The 23,895-nt window shown below is 46.3% G+C and overlaps 1 protein-coding gene across 5 annotated transcripts in view; it reads left to right on the top strand.

Annotated features, from left to right (window-relative positions):
• LOC125453863 (neuropilin-2-like) overlaps nucleotides 1-21,564 on the top strand; it is a 99,766-nt gene extending 78,202 nt beyond the window's left edge. For 3 of the 5 annotated variants that reach the window (XM_048533937.2, XM_048533936.2, XM_048533939.2), the window contains 3 exons: nucleotides 2,030-2,077; nucleotides 17,782-17,862; nucleotides 20,738-21,564. In XM_048533937.2, the coding sequence (XP_048389894.2) occupies nucleotides 2,030-2,077; nucleotides 17,782-17,862; nucleotides 20,738-21,063 (455 nt within the window). In that variant the 3' untranslated portion in view covers nucleotides 21,064-21,564. Of the gene's footprint in view, nucleotides 1-2,029; nucleotides 2,078-3,499; nucleotides 14,583-17,781; nucleotides 17,863-20,737 lie in introns of those variants that run through there. The other 2 variants (XM_048533938.2, XM_059647049.1) reach the window with 2 other exon arrangements.
• The last annotated feature ends 2,331 nt before the right edge of the window (nucleotides 21,565-23,895 follow it).

Here is a 23,895-nt window from a genome sequence, read left to right as displayed (position 1 = left end):
TAGGATTCTTGGCAGCGTGGAGGAACAGAGGGATCTTGGTGTGCAGATACATAGATCCCTTAAAATGGCCACCCAAGTGGACAGGGTTGTTAAGAAAGCATATGGTGTTTTGGCTTTCATTAACAGGGGGATTGAGTTTAAGAGTCGTGAGATCTTGTTGCAGCTCTATAAAACTTTGGTTAGACCGCACTTGGAATACTGCGTCCAGTTCTGGGCGCCCTATTATAGGAAAGATGTGGATGCTTTGGAGAGGGTTCAGAGGAGGTTTACCAGGATGCTGCCTGGACTGGAGGGCTTATCTTATGAAGAGAGGTTGACTGAGCTCGGTCTCTTTTCATTGGAGAAAAGGAGGAGGAGAGGGGACCTAATTGAGGTATACAAGATAATGAGAGGCATAGATAGAGTCGATAGCCAGAGACTATTTCCCAGGGCAGAAATGGCTAGCACGAGGGGTCATAGTTTTAAGCTGGTTGGTGGAAAGTATAGAGGGGATGTCAGAGGCAGGTTCTTTACGCAGAGAGTTGTGAGAGCATGGAATGCGTTGCCAGCAGCAGTTGTGGAAGCAAGGTCATTGGGGTCATTTAAGAGACTGCTGGACATGCATATGGTCACAGAAATTTGAGGGTGCATCCATGAGGATCAATGGTCGGCACAACATTGTGGGCTGAAGGGCCTGTTCTGTGCTGTACTGTTCTATGTTCTATGTTCTACTGACCCTCTGACAGTGTGGCATTCCCTCAGTACTGACCCTCTGACAGTGTGGCATTCCCTCAGTACTGACCGTCTGACAGCGCAGCACTCCCTTGGTACTGACCGTCTGACAGCACAGCACTCCCTTGGTACTGATCGTCTGACAGTGCAGCACTCCCTCGGTACTAACCCTCTGACGGTGCAGCACTCCCTCAGTACTGACCTCCTGATAGTGCAGCACTCCCTCAGTACTGACCCTCTGACAGTGCAGCATTCCCCCAAGTACTGACCCTCTGATAGTGCAGCACTACCCCACTACTGTCCCTCTGACAGTGCGGCATTCCCTCACTACTGTCCCTCTGACAGTTGGCCCTCCCTCAGTACATTCCCTCTGACAGTGCGGCCCTCCCTCAGTACTGTCCCTCTGACAGTTGGCCCTCCCTCAGTACATTCCCTCTGACAGTGCGGCCCTCCCCCACTACTGTCCCTCTGACAGTGCGGCCCTCCCCCACTACTGTCCCTCTGACAGTGCAGCCCTCCCTCAGTACTGTGCCTCTGACAGTGTGGCCCTCCCTCAGTACTGTGCCTCTGACAGTGTGGCCCTCCCTCAGTACTGTCCCTCTGACAGTGCGGCCCTCCCTCAGTACTGTCCCTCTGACAGTGCGGCTCTCCCTCAGTACTGTCCCTCTAACAGAGCGGCCCTCCCTCGGTACTGTCCCTCTGACAGTGCGGCCCTCCCTCAGTACTGACCCTCTGACAGTGCGGCTCTCCCTCAGTACTGTCCCACTGACAGTGCGGCTCTCCCTCAGTACTGTCCCTCTAACAGAGCGGCCCTCCCTCGGTACTGTCCCTCTGACAGTGCGGCCCTCCCTCAGTACTGTGCCTCTAACAGAGCGGCCCTCCCTCGGTACTGTCCCTCTGACAGTGCGGCACTCCCTCAGTACTGTCCCTCTGATAGTGCAGCACTCCCTCAGTACTGTCCGTCTGACACCACAGCACTGCTGCAGTACTGTGTCAGCCTAGACTTTGTGGCCCGGTTGCAGTAACCGGAAAGACAAGGGTGTTTTTAAATGTACGATAACAAAGTGTGGGACTGGATGTACACAGCAGGCCAAGCAGCATCCTTTAAATGTGTACCATTCCTTAAAATCTATTGCTTTAACCAAGACCTACTAATTGGCACACTGTCAAATTTTCCCTGATGACATTCCTGTGACGTCTTGGTATGTTTTTACTGCAGCCAAGATGATGTATATATGCATGTTGTTCTTGTATAGATGAAAGACTTGTAGTAAGGTGTTGCCATGTATGTTTAATAGTTGGTCGATTTTATTTGCAGAACCCATTAGTGCCTTTCCAGGAATCCACCCTACTGATATACCGACAGGTAAGTTAAATTGTACCATATATGTGACTCGAGACATTTATTTGGATCAATGGGTATTTAGAGGTACAGAGCCATATGGAAGTAAGGGGATTTTCTCCGTCACTGAACCTGAGCTCTCTTAATCGTCAGTCTTGTCGAGATCTGATTACACTGGCACAATTTGGTCGATTAGCACGCCCTTTTACAGAGCCAAGTTGATTTCAGTTTAAAGGCACAAGTGGACAGAATTAATTAAGCTCTGCAAACACTGACGGAATCTTGAAAAGGCCAATTTTAAAAATCTTCACTGTGAGCGATTTATGTCAATGGTCTCTGTGAATCTGCAGTCACCATTTATTTGTCTGCACCAGCTGGTTCGAGTGTGTCTGGTCTCGGCACAAAACCGAGAGGGCAACAAAGCAGTTTGGAACTTTACGATGGCCAAGAAGAGTACTGTGTAGGTTGAGCAAGGTGTGTAACTCTGGAATATCTCTCCTCACCTCCTTTTACAGATGAATTAACCTCTTGGTTAGCCAATAGGTTAACACCTCTGCTAAAAGAGCAGAGAGAGGCAGTTCATGAACACGGTCACAGCATAGCTTCAACACTTCAGAATTTCCCTTAGTGTGCTGAGACCAAACTGATCACCCTATTGCAGTGAATTTAATCGCCTGAAGTGATCTTGAGATAGGCTGTGTTAAATTTGCTGCCACAGCCTTGTTTTTGAATAAAATGTCATTCACTGCACTGCGCCTTTGTAAACAAAGTAAAGTCACCGTGCATCATGGAATCCTGCTTGTCCCCCAGCTCCTCATGTTCGTACGTGGTGGATTCTGGGACGGTTCCACTGCCCTGACTGCTTTTTCTGCCATGGGAAACTAGGCCAGGAGGCCATTTTGGAAGGTCAGATTGGCCAGCCAAATAGCGTCTCATCGCCGTTGGGAACATCGCCCAGGGTGCCAGGGCATCCTGGATTTGAACCAGTTGGTGATCTGGGTTCTGGAACCGTCCACCGGGTGGGATTGAGGGCCTGGGTATCCCTTCTCCCAAACCCCAGCTACGCGCTCCGCCCCTTACCCTGCCCCGTACACCCACCCCCGTTGTCCTAAGCCCCGAGAAGTTATGGTCTTTCCAGCTGTCCTAATGGCATCCCTTATCGCCCAGAGTTGGTCACTCTGGCATTGGCAAGTGCGGTCCGCCCACCAATCATGTGTTGCCACAGATTGGAGGGAATTCTCCCTTCGGAATCTCTACCCACAGTACCCCGGGGAGCGGGGGTGGAGGGGGGGGGCGGTGGCTGGTGTTAGAAGTGGGGAGAGGAAGAGAAACAAGCATCCACCTGGTGGCCATAGCGTGTTCCCATGATGCACCCCGCGCACTGAGCATGCTCTTAAATCGATCAATGAGATTAGTTGCCAGCGCTATTTTGTGTCTCTTCACCAGGGGGACGCCCTGCAGGGAGCGAACCCACAGTGGAGTCTGTGTCAGCGCAGCCCATCCCCAGTTATTGGTATTACATAATGGCCGGAGGAGGTGCTCTGATAGTGCTGCTCTGTATCACTCTGGGCATGGTGCTGTATCGCCAACGGTACGGATTTGCGGCCAAGAAAAGCCTTCACTCGGTCAATTTCCAAAACGTCCGATTCCCCAACAGCTATGTCACAGGAGTGGAGCCTGGGCTCACTATAAAAATTGGAAAGGAAGATTACACCTCAAACTGAGAGATTGCACGGCTAGTTAACAAAAAAAAACACACACACATACAAAACGTTGAATCGTATCGCTGGCTCGACTTGCACTCTTCACTGCGATCGCCATGGGAACGCCTTTTTTTTCTATTCTCTCAACTCAACATCGCACCTGTGGATTATAAATAGAGAAGAAAAGAGTGATGATCTCACACGCATCGTGTTATCTTTTGATTTGATTTTTTTCCTCCCTCCTTCTTCTGAGAGAATTTGATTGCGCGAGATCGCCTCATGGAGTCGTTCACAGAGCAGACCGAAGGGATGGCTGAGGAGGGAGAGGCCTTCTACATTTCTCTGAGAAGTCAGCGGCTTGTGAAGATTGTTCATTTGTCGACGTCTCGCATCATTCTGGTTGGAAAACGAATCAACATTCCGTACCTGCAACACACGTGCAAAGAAAAATATTTTTTAAAACACAAACAAAAAACACGAGGAAGTGTGTGGCAGTTCCCAGTAAAGTCTCTCCTTTGGGGCCAGACTTAAATTTCATTTTAATGACATTCAGGGAATGCGGTTGCTTTAACGTGGAGTATTTCTAGGGAGTACATGCTGGCTTCCACGTCTGTCTTTGTTTGTTCTTCTCTTTCTGTCTTAACTTTGTACTGCAGCCTTTATGAATTAATCTGCTTGGGCTTTATATCACTAGCAGTTGAAAACATTCTTCCAACTGGAAGAGAGCAAAGGACCTCACTGTGGTCCTTTTGTTGTCTCTCAATCTCGTCTCCCGTTTTTCCTCCCATATCCCAGTAGAACCAGAGCACTGGTGGACTGGTCAGTCATCCCGCTCTGTTTGTGGAATCTTGCTGTGCACCAACTTGGTGAACCGACTCCCCCACACTCCAAAGCAGTTTGTTCTACCCCAAGCAGTGAGATGCTTCAGAGTATTGAGTTGGCGGGGAGTGGGGGGGGGTGTGTGTTGGTGGGTGATGAGAATGAGTGGTGGTGGGTACAGGAGATGGTGCTTCGGTCTATGTGCCTCCATCTTTCTGAAAGTGCAAAGGAGTAGCACCACAACAATTTGCAAAGACTCGAGCAATTTGAGATCCAATTTGTGCTGCGGCCTGGAATGGTCAGGGTGGCCATTTTGGAATCGGGCCTTCAGGGTACCGGCGGCGACCCACCACACAATTTAGTGAAACAGCCTGCTAAAAATTGTTAGGTACTGATTTCTCAGGTTTTGTTTAAGAAATGAAACCCGAATGCTAGAGGGAAAGAGAGAGATAGAGAGCGAGATGGGGGGGTAGGGTAAGAAAAATTGGGACTATGAATGTAAATACCTGGCTCCTGGCAGAAAGGGGCATTTCCATTTGTTCCTTGCCCTGTGAAAAGGATAGCAAAAGCTAAGACCGTTGCGAGGGACAGGAATTCACATGTAATTGCTATGTTTGTGAAAAGATTCCTACCAGTTTTCAAAAATAGGTCTATCTTACTCTTTATTCTGCCGAAAATTACATCTTTGAAAGGCAAATCAAGCTGAATTGTGCAATAATTGAGAAGCCAAATGAACACACCTGCCACAACTCTCTCTGCCTTCTAGAACATTCCTAAAATAGGACAAACAACATTTTTCAGTGTGATTTTGTTTTTTGCATGTGATGCTGAAAGAAAGTGCCTCTTCGACCACCTGTAGCATGCCTTCATGACTTTGAAAAATGCACTCACAATATGATAGCAAGGCTTGTAAAGATAAAATCTGCTTTCCCACTGAATGAGCCTCCATTTTGTAATCTTCCCTTTAACTCCCCTCCACTGACGTTCCAGAAGGGTTCCTCATCCAAAACATGAATCAGGGAATTAAGACAGAGCTAAATCCAGTGAAGGTCTTGGGAATTATTTGACTTCCCTTGTTTCAAATCTTAGTACCCGCCACCGTCCCAGTGAATTGGCCGCACTGCTTCAGAGAATGAACACTTCCCCAGTTTTGTTACCTGAGGGAACATCTTGAATCTATTGGGTGCCTCTCCTGCGGAATAGTGCCCCAGGGTGTGAAATGAGATGACAGTGGCTGCCTGAAGAGAGAGAGGCTGAGGGCCCAGAATCTCAGCCCTTGCGTAGCTTTTAAAGAGCATCGGAGAAAGCAGAGAAAGAGGTGGACACGTTTAGGGAGGGAATTCCTCCGCCTGCCACCAGCCCAAAGAAGCCTGAGCCACAGAGGCATAGAGTTCTTGGGGGGTTTAAACAGTTGTTTAAGCTTTTGTGTGTCACAGAAGGAGCAACTTGGTGGCCTACTCAGTACAATGCCAAGTACACCGCATAATACAATACGCTGCATGTGTATATTGTGCAGTACATTGCATTGTACAGGACCTGCATTACATGTGCACTGCCCATTACATTATGTTGCATTACACAGTACATTGCGTTCCACAGTGTACTGTACACTGCATAGACAGTACACTGTATCCCTGGTAAACTGCAGTTCCCTGCATTACGCGGTACACTGCACTGCACAACATCCTGCATTACACATTACATTGCACTACTCTGCAAACTGCTCAGTACTCTACCTTACACAATACGTTGCATTCTTCAGTATATTACATTCTACAGTACATCACAATACACAGTGCACAATAGTCCTTACAGATCAGTCATAATCTAAATGTGTGGCAGACTGGGCTTGAGGGCTTGAATTACTCACTCCAGTTTCCTGGGTTCAACGGGAAGCTAGGTTTGTGCTAAGCAGAAGTGCTCAATGTTTCAGTGCCTGTTGTGCCTCAGACAATCTTTCAGCGAAGATTGTGTGTTCAGTTCCCGGTCCAGTGGCGTGAGCACAAACATCTCAGCTGACACTCCATTGCAGTATTGCCTGAGTGCTGTGCTGGCAGAGATACTGTCTTTCAGATGAGACACTAAGCTGAGGCCTTCTGTGTCATATCAGATAGGATGTAAAAGATCCTGAGCAATTAAGAAAATTGGAGTTATCCCTGGTGTCCTAGCCAATAAATATTTGAAATAATTACCCCAATTAGCATTACGTGAAACATATGAATTGGTCCTGATTACATTGCTGTTTGAAGAAGCTTGCTGTGCATAAGTTTGTAGGCATGTTTCCTATATTATGACAGTAATTGTACAATACATCATTGGATTTAAAGCCTTTAGAATGTCTGTGGTTGTGGTGGGCACTGTGTAAGTGCAAGTCTTTTTTTTCTCTCTCTGATCTCAGATGCATCTGAAATTACAATACCTTGTCTCTTAAATTAATTTCTAGCTTTGACATTGCTGACCTTGATGAGCCTATAGGCAAACACACATACAGGCAGTCATGTATACACACACATGCACACAAGCGTGTGCACACACATAAAAACATATACACATACACACACACATATACACACAAACATAAACACACATACACACAAACACATATACACACACAAACGCACAAACATGCACACACAAACACACACACTCACTCACCCACACACACACAAACACACACACACACACACACACACACACACACACACACAGGCATGTACATAAAAGTGTCCTCTTAAAGTGGTTGTTTTCTGCATGCCTTGGCCACATTGTTTTAGTAGCCTTTGTCAACTTCATGATGATGTCACGCTGATTGCCATTTCTGCCTAGAAATAGATGTCAACAAGATGGTCTTTAGAAAGATTTGATTGAAACAGGATTTTGCTGGTGATTAGCCAGAAAAGGAGTTTGCTCTGTTCTAATGGTAATCACATACTCTGGGGGGAAGAGGAGAAAGAAAAGAACTTAAAATGCTCACGGCTCCTCATTTTCCGTGTAATTTGAGTCTGCAGCGAGCAGCATGACATCGCCATCCAGTGACAAAAGGCTGTTAATGATTCTGCCTAGCAATCAATCATCACTCTCAGTAAGTAGATGATCCTTCACTCCGAGACGTGCTTTCCAAAGCAGTCTTAATCCAAATGTCACATTTATTCATATTCCCAGCACTTAAAACTCGTCGTACAATTGCCACGTAATCACCAGCACTCGAAAAGAAAGGCATTTCTGCCAATTTGAACTAGGCCCATGTATCAGCCATGCTTCAGTGGCTAACACTCAGGCCCCCTGACTCAAACGATTGTGGGATCCACTGTGCGTAGGATCAGTGTCTCAACAGAGACACGACAGCAAAGTCTGGCCTGATACCCCAGTGCAGTTGAGCACTCAGAGGAATAGAATAAAGAATACAGGATTCCACCTCTTGCCATGCCTGTCCTTCGCCAACATCAGTAAGAGGCAGATTGTCTAGTGCTGTTTGTGGGGCCTTAACTGTGCACAGATTGGATGTTGTCTTTCCCCAGATCACAGCAGTGACTGCACTTAAATACTGTAAAGCAGTTTGAGAGCTCATGATGTTGTGGGAGGTGCTATTTCAACGCAATTCTATCGTCGTACCATTTCCGGGCTTACTTTCCTGTGAAAGCGATTGGTGACACAACTGTTTCAGTGACTGCCATTCCTTATTTTTGCCTTCACCAAAAAAAAGTGTTTGCCAAGCCTATTTTCTACCTTACGTTTTGGCAAGCAGTAGAGGTGCTGGGGCACCTGTGTGCCAAAATGCATCGCTGCACTCCTGATTCACTCCTAGTGAGCACCAATAAATGCATGCCAGGGCGATATTTATTTCACGTGGGCAATATCCTTTTAAAACTGCTGTGTAAAGACAGTATTCTGGAAAGAGTGTCCTTGATATCACATTGCTCTGGTGATATCAAAGAAGCGCCTGCGCTGACATTACTGGAGGGGCTGTGAGCAGCACGGTGAATGAGGAGGAGGAAGAGTGGTTGCAGTAATCCAGGAGTGGGAGAGTCCAAAACTAGAGGGGCATGTTTTTAAGGTGAGAGGAGAAAGTTTTAAGAGAGGACATGAGGGGTAACATTTTTACACAGAGAGTGGTTTGTGTGTGGAATGAACTGCCAGAGGAAATGGTAGATATGAGTACAGTTACAATGTTTAAAAGGCATTTGGATAAGTACGTGAATAAGAAATGTTTGGAGGGATGGACTAGCTTACTTCAGGATTATGGTTGGCACAGACTGGTTGGACCAAAGTGTCTATTTCCATGCTGTATGACTCTATGACTGCCTCCGACCTGCAGTTGATCCCAGCCTAACCAAGAAATTCCCAAAGCAAGGCTGCATCATGTAGATTGCAACAAATTCCTGGAGCTGATTAGAATTGTTTAGTGCAACTTGCATTTTCTTCCCTAATCTTGCTCCGTAACTAATGCCAGCTCCTCACCAGGCAAGGCATTTGATCTGTCTGCAGTATGCACAGGAAGGTCTCATTGCTAGGGAGCTTTATGAAGCCTAGCTCCCAAATCACCTGTTCCTCCCACGCCTGTTACACTATTACCGCAAGTCATGTCTGAAATTAATCATACACTGTTTCCCAAAACGTTTCCTGAAAGAAATCTTATCTAATTTGCATCTGAATGAATCAACACTAACTGCTTGTACTGTCTCCCTAGAGACGGTTCCACACATTGACCACTCACCTGTGACAATAATACTTCCGCAGATCAGCTCTGTATTTTTCTCTCTATAATTTAGCGTAGGCAGCTTCCTCTGCTCCCAAAAGGTGACACGAGGGGTGCTTTTTGTTTACGCAGAGAGTGGTTCATGTGTGGAATGAAGTGGATGTGGATACAGTTACAATGGTTAAGAGACATTTGTACATGAATAAGAAATGATTGGAGGGGTATGGGCCAAGCACAGGCAGGTGGGACGTTTAGTTTGGGATTAAGTTCAATGTGGACTGCAGGATCTGTCTCTGTGCTGTATGACTCCGTCATCTCGTCCCTTTCCAATCCTAGAAATCATCATCACCTTTACACCTTCACAAGTGGTGAGCTAATAAAATGCACAGATTTCTTTTGCTGCACAAAAGAGGTGCCAAATCTTAAGAAATGGAATTTCTGTTATTTGATGCTTGTTGGAAAGAATGAATTGACACAGTCAGAGAGGTGAGCTGTTTCAAAGATAGTAGGCACCTATTGAAAGGGCAGTCCTTTATGTGCTGGGGAAGTGTCCTCTCTGTGATGTTTTTCTGTAATTAACATGTGTGCCATCCTCCATTAGAAGACAAGCAATTCATTGTTCTTTTATACTTTTTAGCCATCTAGCAATTATGCAAGGATCAAATCATCCACCAGACCTCCCTATTACTCCATTTTCCAAGACCTACCTCAATGTTGCCACCCCTGGTTGGCTATAATCCTGACTGTCCCATCAAGTGACCTTTAAGCTGGTCAAATTTGTTTGTGTTCTTGTTTTATCTTCACAGCTGTTATTTTAGTAACTGGCAAGTAAAACTTTTCAAATGATTAGTTTTACACAGGGTGGACCCTTACTTGATGGTTTTTCTTTGCCTCTGCTGGTTTCCTGGAGATTCATTGTGAAAAACCAGATGTTCCAGGTCATTGGGTGGACACAGTGGCTCAGTGGTTAGCACTGCATCCTCACAGTGCCAGAGGGCCAGATTTGATTCCAGCCTCGGGGGACTGTCCGCGTGGAGTTTGCACATTCTCCCTGTGTCTGTGTGGGTTTCCTCTGGGTGCTCTGGTTTCCTCCCACAGTCCAAAGACGTGCAGGTTATGTGGATTGGCCATGGCAAATACGGGGTTACAGGAATTAGATAGGGGCTCAGTCTGTCTGGGATGCTGTTCTCAGGGTGGTTGTGGACTCAATGGGATGAATGGCCTACTTTTATTATTACTTCAATCTGGAATCAGAAAGTGTGCAATACTTATGAAACACTGGATGTTACATCGTTTCCTCAAGATAAATGGTCAGCATAGTTTGCTATGGTTCAGTCAGTAATTTGCATTAGTGAGTAATATGCATGAATGAGTGTGAACACTGCGCATTGTGGAGAGTGCTGAGAATTTACAGTGTGAGATCAAAGGTAGATAAGAGAAGGATGGGCAATTTATGAAATGACTGCTGGCTGAAAAAGTAAAAGAAAGACTTGTACTTAGCTCAGAGATAATAGGAGCTGCAGATGCTGGAGAATCCGAGATAACAAGGTGTAGAGCTGGATGTTCATCCAGCTCTTCACCTTGTTAACTTGTACTTACCTAGTGCCTTTGGAATGTCCCAAAGCACTGTACAATTAATTATGTACTTCTTAAAGTAAAAAGAAAAAATGTTGGAAATGCACAGCAGGCCTGGCAATGGCGGAGAAGAGAGAAGGGCAAAGTTAATGCTTCAGGTTATGACCTTTCACCCAGAACTGGAAATGTTGGAGAAATGGCTGGGTTCAAGCATGTCTGGAATCAGGGTCACAGTGGGAAGGGTTAAAGCACGGATCTGTGCTAGGACAGAAGACAGAAAAGTTGAAATGACAAAGCAGATGTTGGAGTAAAATAAAAGCGAATGACAGCGGCATAAGCGAATGAGAAGGGGATGGGACGGAGGAAGTGTGAATGGTAGTGATAGAATCATTGTCATAAGCTGCTGTCTCAAAAATTGGTGGTTATGGTCTGAAATAATTGAACTCAGTTGTTGTGTGCTGATGACGGTATGGTGCCTAACTCATGTTTCCATTGAGCTTCATTGGCAGGCCAAGGACAGAGAGGTCAGGGAGAGGATCATGTGGAGAATTAAGACAATAAGTGACTGGAATCTCAGGGTTATGCTCGTGTTCAGAAAACGATCAGCCTACCGCATCTGGTCAGCCCAATGCAGAGGAAACTATATCTAGCAGCAGAACAACGTTGACATAAGCATAAGGATATCGTGGTGGAAGGTGAGTCGGGGTTGTTGGATGGTGAGCATGGAGGAGGAAAAAGGGCAGGCATTACCTCATATGTGCTGGCATGGAAGAGGGCAATGGGAAGGGGAATTGGGAATGCCTGAGGAGCAGACCGTTAGGAACAGTGCCTTCTGAATGATGAAAGTAGAGGGGAGGGGAAGATGTGTTTGATTTTTCCATGACCCTGGAGTGGCAAAAATGGTTGGGATTAAATCAGTCTGTTGAGTAGGGGAGCTGATCCTTATTGTGGTTTGGAAAGGAGGAGAAGGGGAAGTGTAGTTAATAAATTGGATACAGCCAATCACAGCGGTGAGGGGGGGGGGTGCAGTTCTAAATAGAGGAAAACATTTATAGAAGGTAATATCATCGGGCAAGATGCAGCAAAGTTGGAAGGAGCTGGCAGATTCGAATAGTATCCATACAGGAAGCAAATAACTGGAATCAAGGTAACCATGGGAGCGAGTGAATTGACGTGAATATTCGTGAATAACATGTTCCGAGAAAAAAACGCAACAAGGGAAGGGTCAAAGATAGGCCAGCTGAAGGCGGAGGAAGGATCAAAAATGGAGCAACATTGATGAAATATTCAGTGTGCAACAGGGAAGCTGACGAGCGCCGGAACAAAGAATGTTTCACACCTCCCACAGAAAGGCAGGCGTAGCCAGGACTGGGACAGCCTCCTTTTAAAGTATAGTCAACTTGCATGCCCGTGCAGGTCATGTCCAAGCAGACCTGAATGATTGGCATTGATTGAGGGATTGACGTTGGCTGGGAGAACTCCCCCTACCATTCTTCGAATAGTGCCATGAGATCTTTCACACCCTCCTGAGGGGGCAGACTAGGTCATGCTTAAACATCCAGAAGGCAGCGCGTCTCTGACAGAGCAGCGCTGAAGTGCGTGCCCAGATTTTACGTGCAAGCTCCCTGCAGTGTCCTCCCTGAACCCACAACCTTTGACCTGCTGAGCGACAACCGTTGACAGTCTGTGAACAAATTGAAGGTCAGCCACAAACCACTGAGGCAGATCAATACACCTGGATAGGTAAGCCCGTCTAACTGAGGGGCAATGTGTGATTTCTAGGGAAGGTTTTAAGCTGGAACGGGAGAGCTGTGCTAATTAAAGATTGGATTCCAATCCCAGGCTGCAGTGTTCGATCTGGCAGGGGTTTATGTTAGAAGGAAGAAGCCGAGTTTTGATTGAATCACCACAGGAGTGCAGAAAGCCCTCGTTAATTCTGAGATTCTTAATTCCAACATGAGAGCTATTTGAAACATTGCAGGTAGCTTTGAATTTACTCTCAGTCTTCCCAGCGCACGGAGTATATCAAATTTGTGTGCCACACTGCTGTTGCTGGTGTTTTAATGAGGCCGTGAGGCCATTTGGTTAAACTCTACTGCAAATGCTAAGGTGGAAGAATGTGCAAAAACATATACCCAAACAGTAAATTCCTTCAGTTCATAACCTCATGGGAAGGTACTGTCTCTTCCCTCCATAATTGTAAAGCTATTTTTGCACATCGCTTACAGGTAGAAAATGAAGTGGCGATCGGACAGGTTAAGATAATCGGAAGGGATAAAATGAAACGATTTGTGCCGGTGTGGGAGACCAACACAAGGCAGCAGCACCATAAAACTAGCACTGGACCACTCTGGGCTGCTTTCTGAAAATGTTCCTTCACTCAAGAGTTGGGTGGGAATCGGAAGCTCCCTCTCACAGAACAGCCGCTGAGTCTGGTGCTCGGTTGAACAGTTGAAAATTGAGGTTGACAGATATTTGTTGGGCAAAACCATGAAGGAACATGAAACAAAGGCAAGTAGGTGACATCAGGTTCTGGGTTGTGCGTGATCAAATTGACTGACAGAACTGGTTTGAGAGGCCGAATGGCCTGCTCCCGTTTCTGTGTTCTACCTCTGTACTGTTAAGTGATCTGTTATGACGATCATTAATGCGTCTTTCTGCTTGAAAAGGTTAATGTCACAGTCCAATCTCATTGCAGGTTAAAACGCCAAACACTTTTTACCATGAATATCAAGGCCCTGTAAGAACAGTAACAACCACTTTTAACACTGATTTTGGGGCAAACAATTCTGCGCTCTTCCCATTGACAGTTGAAATGTAAATGAGAGCTTGTGAGGGTTTTTGACATCAGGGAAGTGGGGTTCCCCTCCATTCTGTGGGTTCCTATGATCTCGGAATGCCCACTGTGTAAAGAACCTTTTAGCTGGTCCTCCACCTGAGAGCCTACAAGCGGGAGTCAGAGGCTGTTGGCCAAATGTACAAACATCTCAGATGTTTCCTTCGCCTGCTAATGCCGCCAACTCAACCGTGAGTAATCATCGTACTCCTTCACCACCCAGCCTCCCCTCCCGAACCTGTCTTCTGCCATTGTCCCATCATTCAAACTTCTGTCTGGTGCACAGTCAGAGAGTTGTAGAGCTGGACGGCGTGTGAACAGACCCTTGGGTCAGCTCGTCTGTGCTGACCAGGTATTCCAAATTGACTTAGTCCCATTTGCCAGCATTTGACCCAAATCCCTCCAAACCCTTCCTTTTCGTGTATCCGTCCAGATGCCTTTTCAATGTTGTAACTGTACCAGCCTCCACCACCACCTCTGGCGGCTCGTTCCGTACACGCACCATCCCCTGTGTGAAAATGTTACCCCTCGGGACCTTTCTAAATCTTTCCCCTCTCACCTCACACCTACGGTCTCCAGTTTTGGACTCTCCTGCCCTGGGGAAGAGACCTTGGCTGTTCACCCTGTCCAGGCCCCTCATGACTTTTATAAGCGTCTACAAGGTCACCCCTCAGCCTCCGAAACTCCAGGGGGAGAAAAGACTCTCCCCCCATAGCTCAAACCCTCCAACCCCGGCATCATCCCTGTAAGTCTTTTCTGAACCCTTTCAAATTTCGCAACATCTTTCCTATTAGCAGGAAATTAGTAGGGGATAGTAGGGAGCAACACCACGTGCTCTGTGAGCGGGATGCCTGTGGGGAGAAGCTTGTTTGTGCTTTTTTTTTCGCCGCACAAATATGGCTGGCATAAATCGATTGTGCACCTACCGAGCCCCCAACCCTGGTGGTCTTGACAATTTGGGGATGCACAGCTATTGCGTTCAAAGTACATGTAAGATATTTAGCTGGCCATATTTTTAAAAAAAAACTAGAGAAAAAGAAATCACACGTGAGAAAGCGGCGGTGACCAGTCTGAGCCGCGGCTTCCTGGGGCTGGCGGCCGCCGCCTTCCTTGTCTGAGTGCATTGGTCAGCACGCTCGTAGAGCGTGGCTTCTCTGTTTGTGGGAAGCGGATAACGGATGGGCCCCGGCGCGTTGAGCGTCCGGGAGTGGGAGGGGAATTGGAAAAACTGGGATGATGAATGCCCTCTTAACATGGATCTTGGCTGTTTGGGGTACTGACTGCGCTGCGAAATGCGATCGGCATGGCCTGCACGCCCCACCCCCCCCCCCCCAACTCCACTCCACCATCCCTTACTGCATCCATCTCCCCAATTTCCCTTCTCCCCCCTGCCCCCCCCCAAACCCCGTGTCCTTTGAGAGCGTTGGTCTCGCCTGGTTATGACAGTTAACGTGGTTGTAAAAATGTGAATGTTGCAGCGGGACGGTCTGTAAGCTGCGCGGTGGACCGCGTTGTGCTCGGACGTTGCTGACAACTGCCAAAGGGAGCTGTCTGCTTGTTGCATTTTGAATGTAAAATGGACCGCCCTGGACTTGTACTGTGTGGAATGGAATAAAGGTGCTATTTTTTTATACAGGAGAGGTGCCGTGTAAAAAATCTCTTCACCGACGTGGGTCGGGCGTTCGGTATATCTTTCTTCGAGGTTTGTTCCCCGAAGTCTGGCCCAGGGTTCGGCAATAGGGAAATTCGTGCCAACCAATCACTCAGCGCTTGCTAATCGGTCCCCAAGTCCCGAGCCACGTCTCGGAATTGCCCGGTACCGTTCCCGCCTGGAGGAAACCTCGATCCGGCTGTAGAATTGCTACCCCACCCTGGCCGCTGCTCTCTCCCTAACTCTGCCTCAACACAGCAGCACACACCGTCCAGTGGGTTCGGGGAGAAACAGGATCCACCTGGAATAACATCATGTGTGCGGGAAAGCACCACTGGTAGTCCTCTTCCTGCCAAACTTTGCCCTTAACGCATCCTGGCCTGCTAACTCTAAAGCTACAGGGCTGCACTTATTAGGCTGCGCACATTCTCATGAATCTTGGTCCCCTTATTTAATTGGCCATTTTGCAGCAAAATTATTTTGCCTTCTTATCCAGGTGTCCGAAAGAAGCCTTTTAAATGGATGAATTGCTTGTTTTCAAACATGAGATGAAATGTGCAGAATTGGAAATGCTTGCCAATTGTCTCAAATCTGTTTCCTCTGATTATGACAGCTGTTGCCAGCAGAAATAGTTTGTCCTTTTCCACTCCCAATTTGAGCACTTCTCTAAACAGAAGAGTCCCAGCTTCGCCAGTCCACCCATTTCACTGAAGGGCTGGGGCCCTGGCACCATTGCCAGCTGCTCGGCTGTGACTGAAGTGTGATGTTCAACATTGGACACAATACTCCAGCTGTGGCCTAACGCAGTTACTAGATTATAAGCTCCTCTCACCTCTCCTTCTGATGCCTCTTTCAACATGTACTACTCTCACTCCTGATGGTGGCCTGAATTTAGGCTCACGCCAATGTGCCTCAATGTTGTCCACAAGAAAAGCAGACTGAATGCAGCTGTCTGGCAGGTATTACCTTAAAACAATGTTCTGAAAACCCTGGACAAGAACATCGCAGGGGACAGAGTCTGTATCTGTTTCTGTTTGGGGACGTTGGAGGGGAAGGGAAGAAAGGTGAGAATCATCTTTGCAAAAGGTGTACAAAGACATGACATTGTCATAATGTACCATTCAGCTTGCTTTCAACACATTGGCCTTATAGAGAGCGTTGCCCCTTGTCAGGATCAACAGAGACACTCTTGGTAAGATTATCTTTTATTAACCACCATCCGTTTGCATGATGCTAACCATCTTTCTCTCTAGAGTCTGTGTCATATGATCTTTTACTTCAATGGTGGTGCACGCGATCAATATACTTAGCATAAACCCTCCACACTACACTCAGTACACCTTGCATTGGAAGCTGCTCATGCACTCAATATGTGGGTGAGTGTGGTCATTTGATGCTAACTGAAGGGCGTATTATACTGGCCATCTATCTACTGAAGGCTCCTCCCAACACTGAGTTGCTCTAACACACATTGACACTCAAAACTCTATGAACACGAGTGGCAATTATAGCAAATTGTTTCCAAGTCTTGCCTGAGTTGATGAGAGCTGCACTGAAAGATACTAGAGAGGCTGGGCAGGGAGTTAGCTACAGGTCAGAGAAAGAGGCACTGAGAGTCACATGCCTTAATACTAATCAATATACAGAGAATGAAAAATTGGCTGATGCAGCCAGGCATTAAAAATCGAGGAATCAAAAATCATCTCAAGATATTAGGCCCGATCGAACAGATGGACCAAAGGATAGGCGCACGTGCAACAAAACAGAAAAATGTGCTGGTGTCCATTAGCAAAAAAACAAAAAGGAAGATCATCTGTGTGTGGCCGCTGGTGAGTTAGTGAAGAGCTCCAGTCAAACAGAAACTTAAGTTTGAAATAATTCTAGACCAGATCCCTGGGGTGATTTCTTAAGTGTATTTGACTGTTGAGTAGGTGTGGTTTAATTCTGACATACCAAGACCATGTGGTTCACAGTGTGCTACCATTAGAAGGATTGGGGAGAAAAAAAACTGGCTATCGGGGAGGATTGCATGACTTAGCAATAGGAATGGTGAGAAAAGACCCGGTTTAATTAGTAAAGGGCACATTGAAACCAAGCCCACTCAAATGAGGTTAAGATGTAGACTAGCCATGATCTTGTTGAAAAACAGAGTGGCCTCTATTTGTACTCACACCACAGTTAAATTTCCCTTTCATTAAGGATTGGATCCACATTAAGACCTTCAAAAATTCTAAGGGTCACAGATATTGTAGATACAGGCAGGTTCATTTTGACTTGCACAGTTTCTTTAAAGTGTAGGGTACGTGTGTGCTATCAGCTATTTAACACTGTGCCGTCGAATTGATCATGAGTTACAAGACAAATGGAATAAGAGGCTCACCCTCTGCAGGGCTGCTTATTACATGTAGTCTGATATTGTAATATTCTTCTTGCCTGTTTCTGTTACAGGGAGAGAAATGATCTCCCATGATGCCGAAGGAACCCAATTCAAGCCCAACGGAGAAGCTGACCCTTATATTTACGGCAGAGGTAAAGTGGATTTGAGATGCCACCTGCTTTAACTGCTCCAAGTGGGAGTGGGAGTTTCTAGAAGTGCAATTGGATAATGTCCAAAAAAGCTTTACAGCCCAATTGTGTATTTTTGAAGTGTACTCACTGCCGTAAGGCAGGAAACATGACAACCAATTTACCCACAGCAAGCTCCCACAAACAACATTGAAATGACCAGATGAGCTATTGTAGTGATAGTTAAGAGATAGATATTGACCAGTAGATTGGGGAGAACACCTCTGGAAAACGAAAGCTAGCATCTCCTCCAAAAGACACCACCTCCAGCAGGGTTACGCTGCCTCAGTACCAAACTTGAAGCTTGGATTTTGTGATCAGGTCCCAGGAGACTTCACAACCTTCAACACTACCCGCAGCTGTCCCTGTTTGCAGAGTATTGTAGATGTTATTTTCATCAGCTTTTCCTCAACACACTCATTCTGAAGTAAGCGTGAGTTAGAATCTAATATTTTAGTCACTCTTAAAGGGTTATTTTCTTACACCGTTTTGGCCTCCTTCTCCATGGATCAGTTGCAGAACATCTCAACATAGTCAAAGGAACTGCACATACCAAGTCAGATCATAAATGCAAAGGGGGAGAAAAAGCAGTTTTAAAAAAAAGCTGGTGACATTTAGAAATGAACATACCAGAGCCCCATTTTGAGGTACACAAGATGCGTCACTCCAGCATGCCTGATTTGCCGGTTTTGCAGTTCCTCCTCTTCTGGGAATTTCTGTAGTTGAGTTGCACACAGCTAAGTACAAGGAAAGCCTATTAACGCAATCCTTCAGGGAACAAGTGTTGGGGCTGGCTGTGACTCTACAAAGCACTCTCAAAATTTGCCAACTGAGCCACATTTCAGGAGAAAATGCAGAGAAATAAAGGTCCATAGAAGATTATTGAGGCCCACATTGTTCTGCTCATTCTCCATTAAGATAGCTTTTTTCAGCGCCTTAGCCTAGTCCCTAACCATATGCAGTGGCACTGTGGCCAGTTTCAACCAGATGTGGGACACTTTTTCATTATGTTACTCCTGAATGCATTTGCAACTGTTTCATCTATTTTGCTGCCTTATGCAGAAATGAAGCAGCTTATGGAGTTGTTTAAGGAACACAGTTAAGGTCCACTCCCATTGTACAGGCCAGGTTTATAGGGACTCACGGCCACTAGCTGACGAGAGGCATTCACTCAGCACAGACAAAGGATTGATTCCCTAGCTTTTCCAACCTGTTTACGTTAAACTGCACAAGCAGGGGTGTTTATCTGCTGAAGGGTCGAGACAATGCAGAACCACTTTCCACATTATGATGTCAAACTGGGTTTTTCCAAGCTCACTTAAAGCTGTCTCCGTTCCACAGGAACCTTCTCTTACCCCTAATCGGAAACCAAAATGCGAGAGATCTGAAATAAAAGCAGAAAGTGCTGGAGAAACTCAGCAGGTTTGGCAGAACACAATGGAGAAAGAAACAGATTTGACGTTTTAAATCGAGTACAGCACTGTTTCAGAATGGGATGTGTTCAGTCTGTTTCTCTTTCCATGGATGCTGCCAGACCTGCTGAGATTTTCTAGTGCTTTATCTCCTCTCACCTTGTCTCTTTTTCTCTGTAGATCCTCTATTCCTTAATTCCTTTTGAGTTTATCTAACTTTGTCTTGTGGTATCTATGACATCAGTTTGAACTTCACCATGTGGTAGAGAGTTGCATATTCTTAACTACTCCCTGTCTCTCTTCTATTGATCACACTGAGTTCTGATCCCTACTGTAAGTGGAAATATCTTTTCTATGTTGACCTTTAAAGATCTGTTTTCCGGTCCTCTTTCAGTCTTTCCTTTCACTGGCCTTTCTTGACAAGTATAACCTTTCAGTTCCGGGATATATCACACAAATCTTGTTGTACCTTCTCCAGTGCCTTGGTGTCCTTTTGGTAATATGGAGACTGGAAATTTCTACAGTACTCTGAGTATGTTCTAATCAAGGTGATACACAACTCCATTGAATCAAAGAAATCTCAACCTGTCGTTACTTTTTTAAAAAAAGAATGTTGTTTTCATTCTCAAGATTTGTGTATAACTGGCTAGGTCAGGGTTTATTGCCCAGCCCATGGCTTGAAGATACTCATAGCACCACTATTGAGTAGGTGATCGTGAAAGTAAGGAGCGGTGATTTCAGCTCTGTGGGGAGGTGATGGTCTAGTGGTATTAGTGCTGGACTGCTGATCCAGGTAATGTTCTGGGGCCCTGCATTCTAATCCTGCCATGGCAGATGGTAGAACTTGAATTCAGTAAAATCTGAAATTAAGAGTCTAATGAAATTGTTGGGGGGAAAATCCAACTGGTTCACTAATGTCCTTTAGGGAAGGAAACTACTGGTCTGGTCTACATGTGACTCCAGACCCACAGCAATGTGGTTGTCTCATAACTGCCCTCTGGGCAATTAGGGATGGGACAACAAATGCTGGCCTAGCCAGTGATGTCCTCATTCTGTGAATGATTTAAAAAACGTCTTCTTAAGAAGTTTACACAGTGAGCGACTTGGAGGATTTGTTTTCATCAATCCAGAAAATCATATGATACAGGAGCAGAAATAGGCCATTGAGTCTGTTTTTCCATGTGCTATTCAATCAGCTCATGTCCTATCTGCTGCCCTAATCTTTCCAGACAGTGGAGGTCATGCATTTGGTCATGCACTGCCAATGAAGACTTACTGAGCTATTGCAGTACGTCTTGCAAATCCAGTCATATATGATACATACAACTGAATATGGTCACAGTCATACAGAGATTGGATACATGTTCAGGTAGAATATAGTGGTATAAAAATGCAGCAATTTAACAATTGCTTTCATTGCTTTACAGATGTGGGATCTGACTTGAATGCTTGGAAAGACGGAGATTCGAGTACAATGTTGCCCGCCGATGGGATGTCAGTCACCCCTACATCTGGGAAGGACAAGAACTGGCTGTACTCCCTGGACCCCATTCTGGTTACCATCATTGTCATGAGCTCAGTGGGGGTCCTCCTTGGCGCAGTTTGTGCTGGGCTCTTGTTGTACTGCACTTGCTGCTATGCCGGCCTATCAAGCCGGAGCTCCACTACCCTGGAGAACTACAACTTTGAGCTCTACGATGGGATCAAGCACAAAGTGAAAATGAACCAGCAGAAATGCTGCTCGGAAGCGTGATCATAATAATGGGAGCAGACATTAAACAAAACAAAAAATGCCTTTGTTATTATCAGTAACTTGGCAGTAACAAACAAGAGGATGCAGTAAGTAAGGAAATACCTTTGAGTCTTAACCATTTTCATTCTGAGCGAGCACACTTTGCCTCCCACCCAGTTAACTGAGGGGTATAATTCAGAACCTCTTAGAGTCAGCACTATAAAGCCTTAATTTGACTATTTTCCCAAGGATATGAGCCATCAGTACTCCCCTGACTGTGAACTTTGGGGTGAGGTAAAAGCAGGCTGACCTGATCGCAGCCTGAAACTGGCATTACTATCCAGAAACCACGCTGAGGTTTGTTCTGTTCCATGCTGTGAAAGAAGTATTTCAAAATGCAGTGCCGTGTAGCTTTTCTGGTGTTTACTTTCTGTCTTTCGAATTGTTCGCCCTGCATTTGGGGCCCACCAGTAGTTCAGTGCTTTCCGAATCCGGGAGCGAATCCTGAGCCCACGCCTCAAACTTATCCTTTGGCGGGGGAGTGGGAGGGGTGGGGGTTAGGGGGTTGGTGGTCTGACTCAAAAGATGAGGGCCTCAACATTTGCTGTTCGTTGGTGTGAAGCCGGATTCAACTGTTTAAGCAGAGCTTAAAAGAAATTATGGACCACATGCAGAGTGCCTTTTGGACAAGCGTGATCTAATAGTTATGGCAGATTAGTATTCATATGTCTCCTGTCTGTGATAGGAGAGTATTTTATTGGGCACTGTCTTGAGGCCTATGCAGTGTCTGTTGAAGTCAGAGGACTTTTATCTATTATTATTTAATACACAATGTGTTGATTTTTCTGAAACTTTTTTTTGCCTGTCTTGGAAGGTTAGGGAATGAGGGCGAAGATATTGTTTGCTTTCTGGGGTGGGAGTGGCATGGAGGGCGGGGGCGCGGTGAAAGGTGTTCACGGATCCCTGAAGGTCGAAGGTTTTAATAGAGAGTGACGGGTGGGTTTTGGGGCAGAGTTATGTGGAAGGATTTCTTGAGTGTCCCTCTTAAGGAGGGAAAAGCTGCTCAAACATTTGTCATCAGAAGCAGATCCGTCAAGCCCAGCGAGGCTGAATCAGCAAGACTTTACCACACAATGATTAATGAAAATGTGAGCATAAACGCTGAGTTTTTTGAGCACAGGTTTTGCAATGGTGTAACTTGGCAGTGGTTCAGCCCACACCACTCAGATCTTTCAACGTTTTTATTTTTGTGTGTTGTTGAATGTGAATTAGCACTAGATGACCCAGTACCAGCCGCATCTCTGTTATATGACAATGTTATTTCTTTTTGATCTTTCTTTCGGTGTAATGCTGGCAATGAGCTGTACCATCCAGTGTGCCTGAAATCCGGCTCCTGTCGTCTCTCCTGATCCATCTGAGAAGGTGTGGGTGGGGTGCAGTGGTGGGCGTGGGTAGAGCATGTCAAGCGATCGCTCGTTTGCACAGGCTCCGCCAGCCCCTTGCTGCGCTCATTTCGCCTTTGAGATCTGGACGGGGTGCCTTGGGAACCATCCAGCTGAAGGCAGCGAACCTAATGCTGTGCTCCACGCACTGGGCTCTCTTCGTGAATACATTCTGGTGATATGAACATTGTTGACAAGGTTGGCATGTGCTGCCCAATCACAACTGCTCTTGAGAAGGTGGTGATGAGCCACCTCTTTGGTGAGCTGCAGAGCATGTAGTGAAGATGCTCCTGTCATATGACTTTAGGGAGAGAGTTCTGGGTCTCCAGCTCTGACCGTGAAGGAATGGCGATGGCTGTGCCAATTCAGTTCCGTTGAGCTCTCGTGGGCAGCTTGGAGGTGGCGGGATGAGGCAGGGGAAGATTGGCATTCCCCTACGCCTCCAGGCCTTATTCTTCTAAGTGCCAAAGGTCACAGGTTGCAAGGTGTTCCCAACATCAGGTACAGGAGCCTGGGACCAGCTTGCGCACCCTGCTCCCCTCCCTGTAGAGTTTGACTGTGACACAGCTGACTCCTTGTACCAGCGTTTTAACAATTCTGTTTGCAGCAGACCAAGGAATGAACTTAGCCCGTTACGAGGGGTGGAAAGTGCCAAAATTATGTTGCATAAGGTAAGAATTCCTTCCAGGAACGCAGGCTGGCTCGGAACCCGGAAGTGTTCTGAGGAAGGGTCACCGGACCCAAAACGTAAACTCTGTTTTCTCCTCCACTGATGCTGCCAGACCTGCTGAGCTTTTCCAGCAACTTTGCTTTTGCCCCCGAAGTGGAGAGATCAATGTGCCGCCAAGGCCCTGTTTAACAGTTTCATGTCACAAAACGGGGACCCACGGAAGGCAAGTTTCCTCTTAAGCTGAGATAGGGTTTGAGCGAGGAAGTTTTTGGACAAAACTTTCCAAGTTTTGGGGGGATCGTAAGCAAAGCCGGTTGGTGGAGGGAAACCTCTGCGTGCATTTCTTTCTCTGGAATAAACGTATTATATAGTGTACATCTCCTATACATGCGTACATATATATATAGTATTATGACGTATATTTGAATGTCAGTGGCGCACTTGCACATACCTGGTGACCAGCTCTTATCTATGATGCTCAGTTTCTACCTGGAGTAGGCGTTCCTCGTCTATCATGCAGGTAACTGGCAAGTGGTGACTATAGCCATATCTTGTGGTGCACGCTGCATGCATGCTGCCCATGTGGCCTGTGGCATTTTCTTTCAACCTCGGCCTCAGCCATGACCCAACCGTAGCGGAGGTCAATCCAGATGCGCGCTTGGCTAAGGCATCACCTCCCTGTTTGCCAAGTGGGAAGTTATGGGTGCCATCTTTTGGAATGGGTGAGGCTGGCATTGTAAT

The sequence above is a fragment of the Stegostoma tigrinum genome, chromosome 7, assembly GCF_030684315.1.
Source record: "Stegostoma tigrinum isolate sSteTig4 chromosome 7, sSteTig4.hap1, whole genome shotgun sequence".
Lineage (NCBI taxonomy): Eukaryota > Metazoa > Chordata > Chondrichthyes > Orectolobiformes > Stegostomatidae > Stegostoma > Stegostoma tigrinum.
Note: the sequence above shows the minus strand (reverse complement) of the source record. Positions and strands in the feature narration are given on the sequence as shown.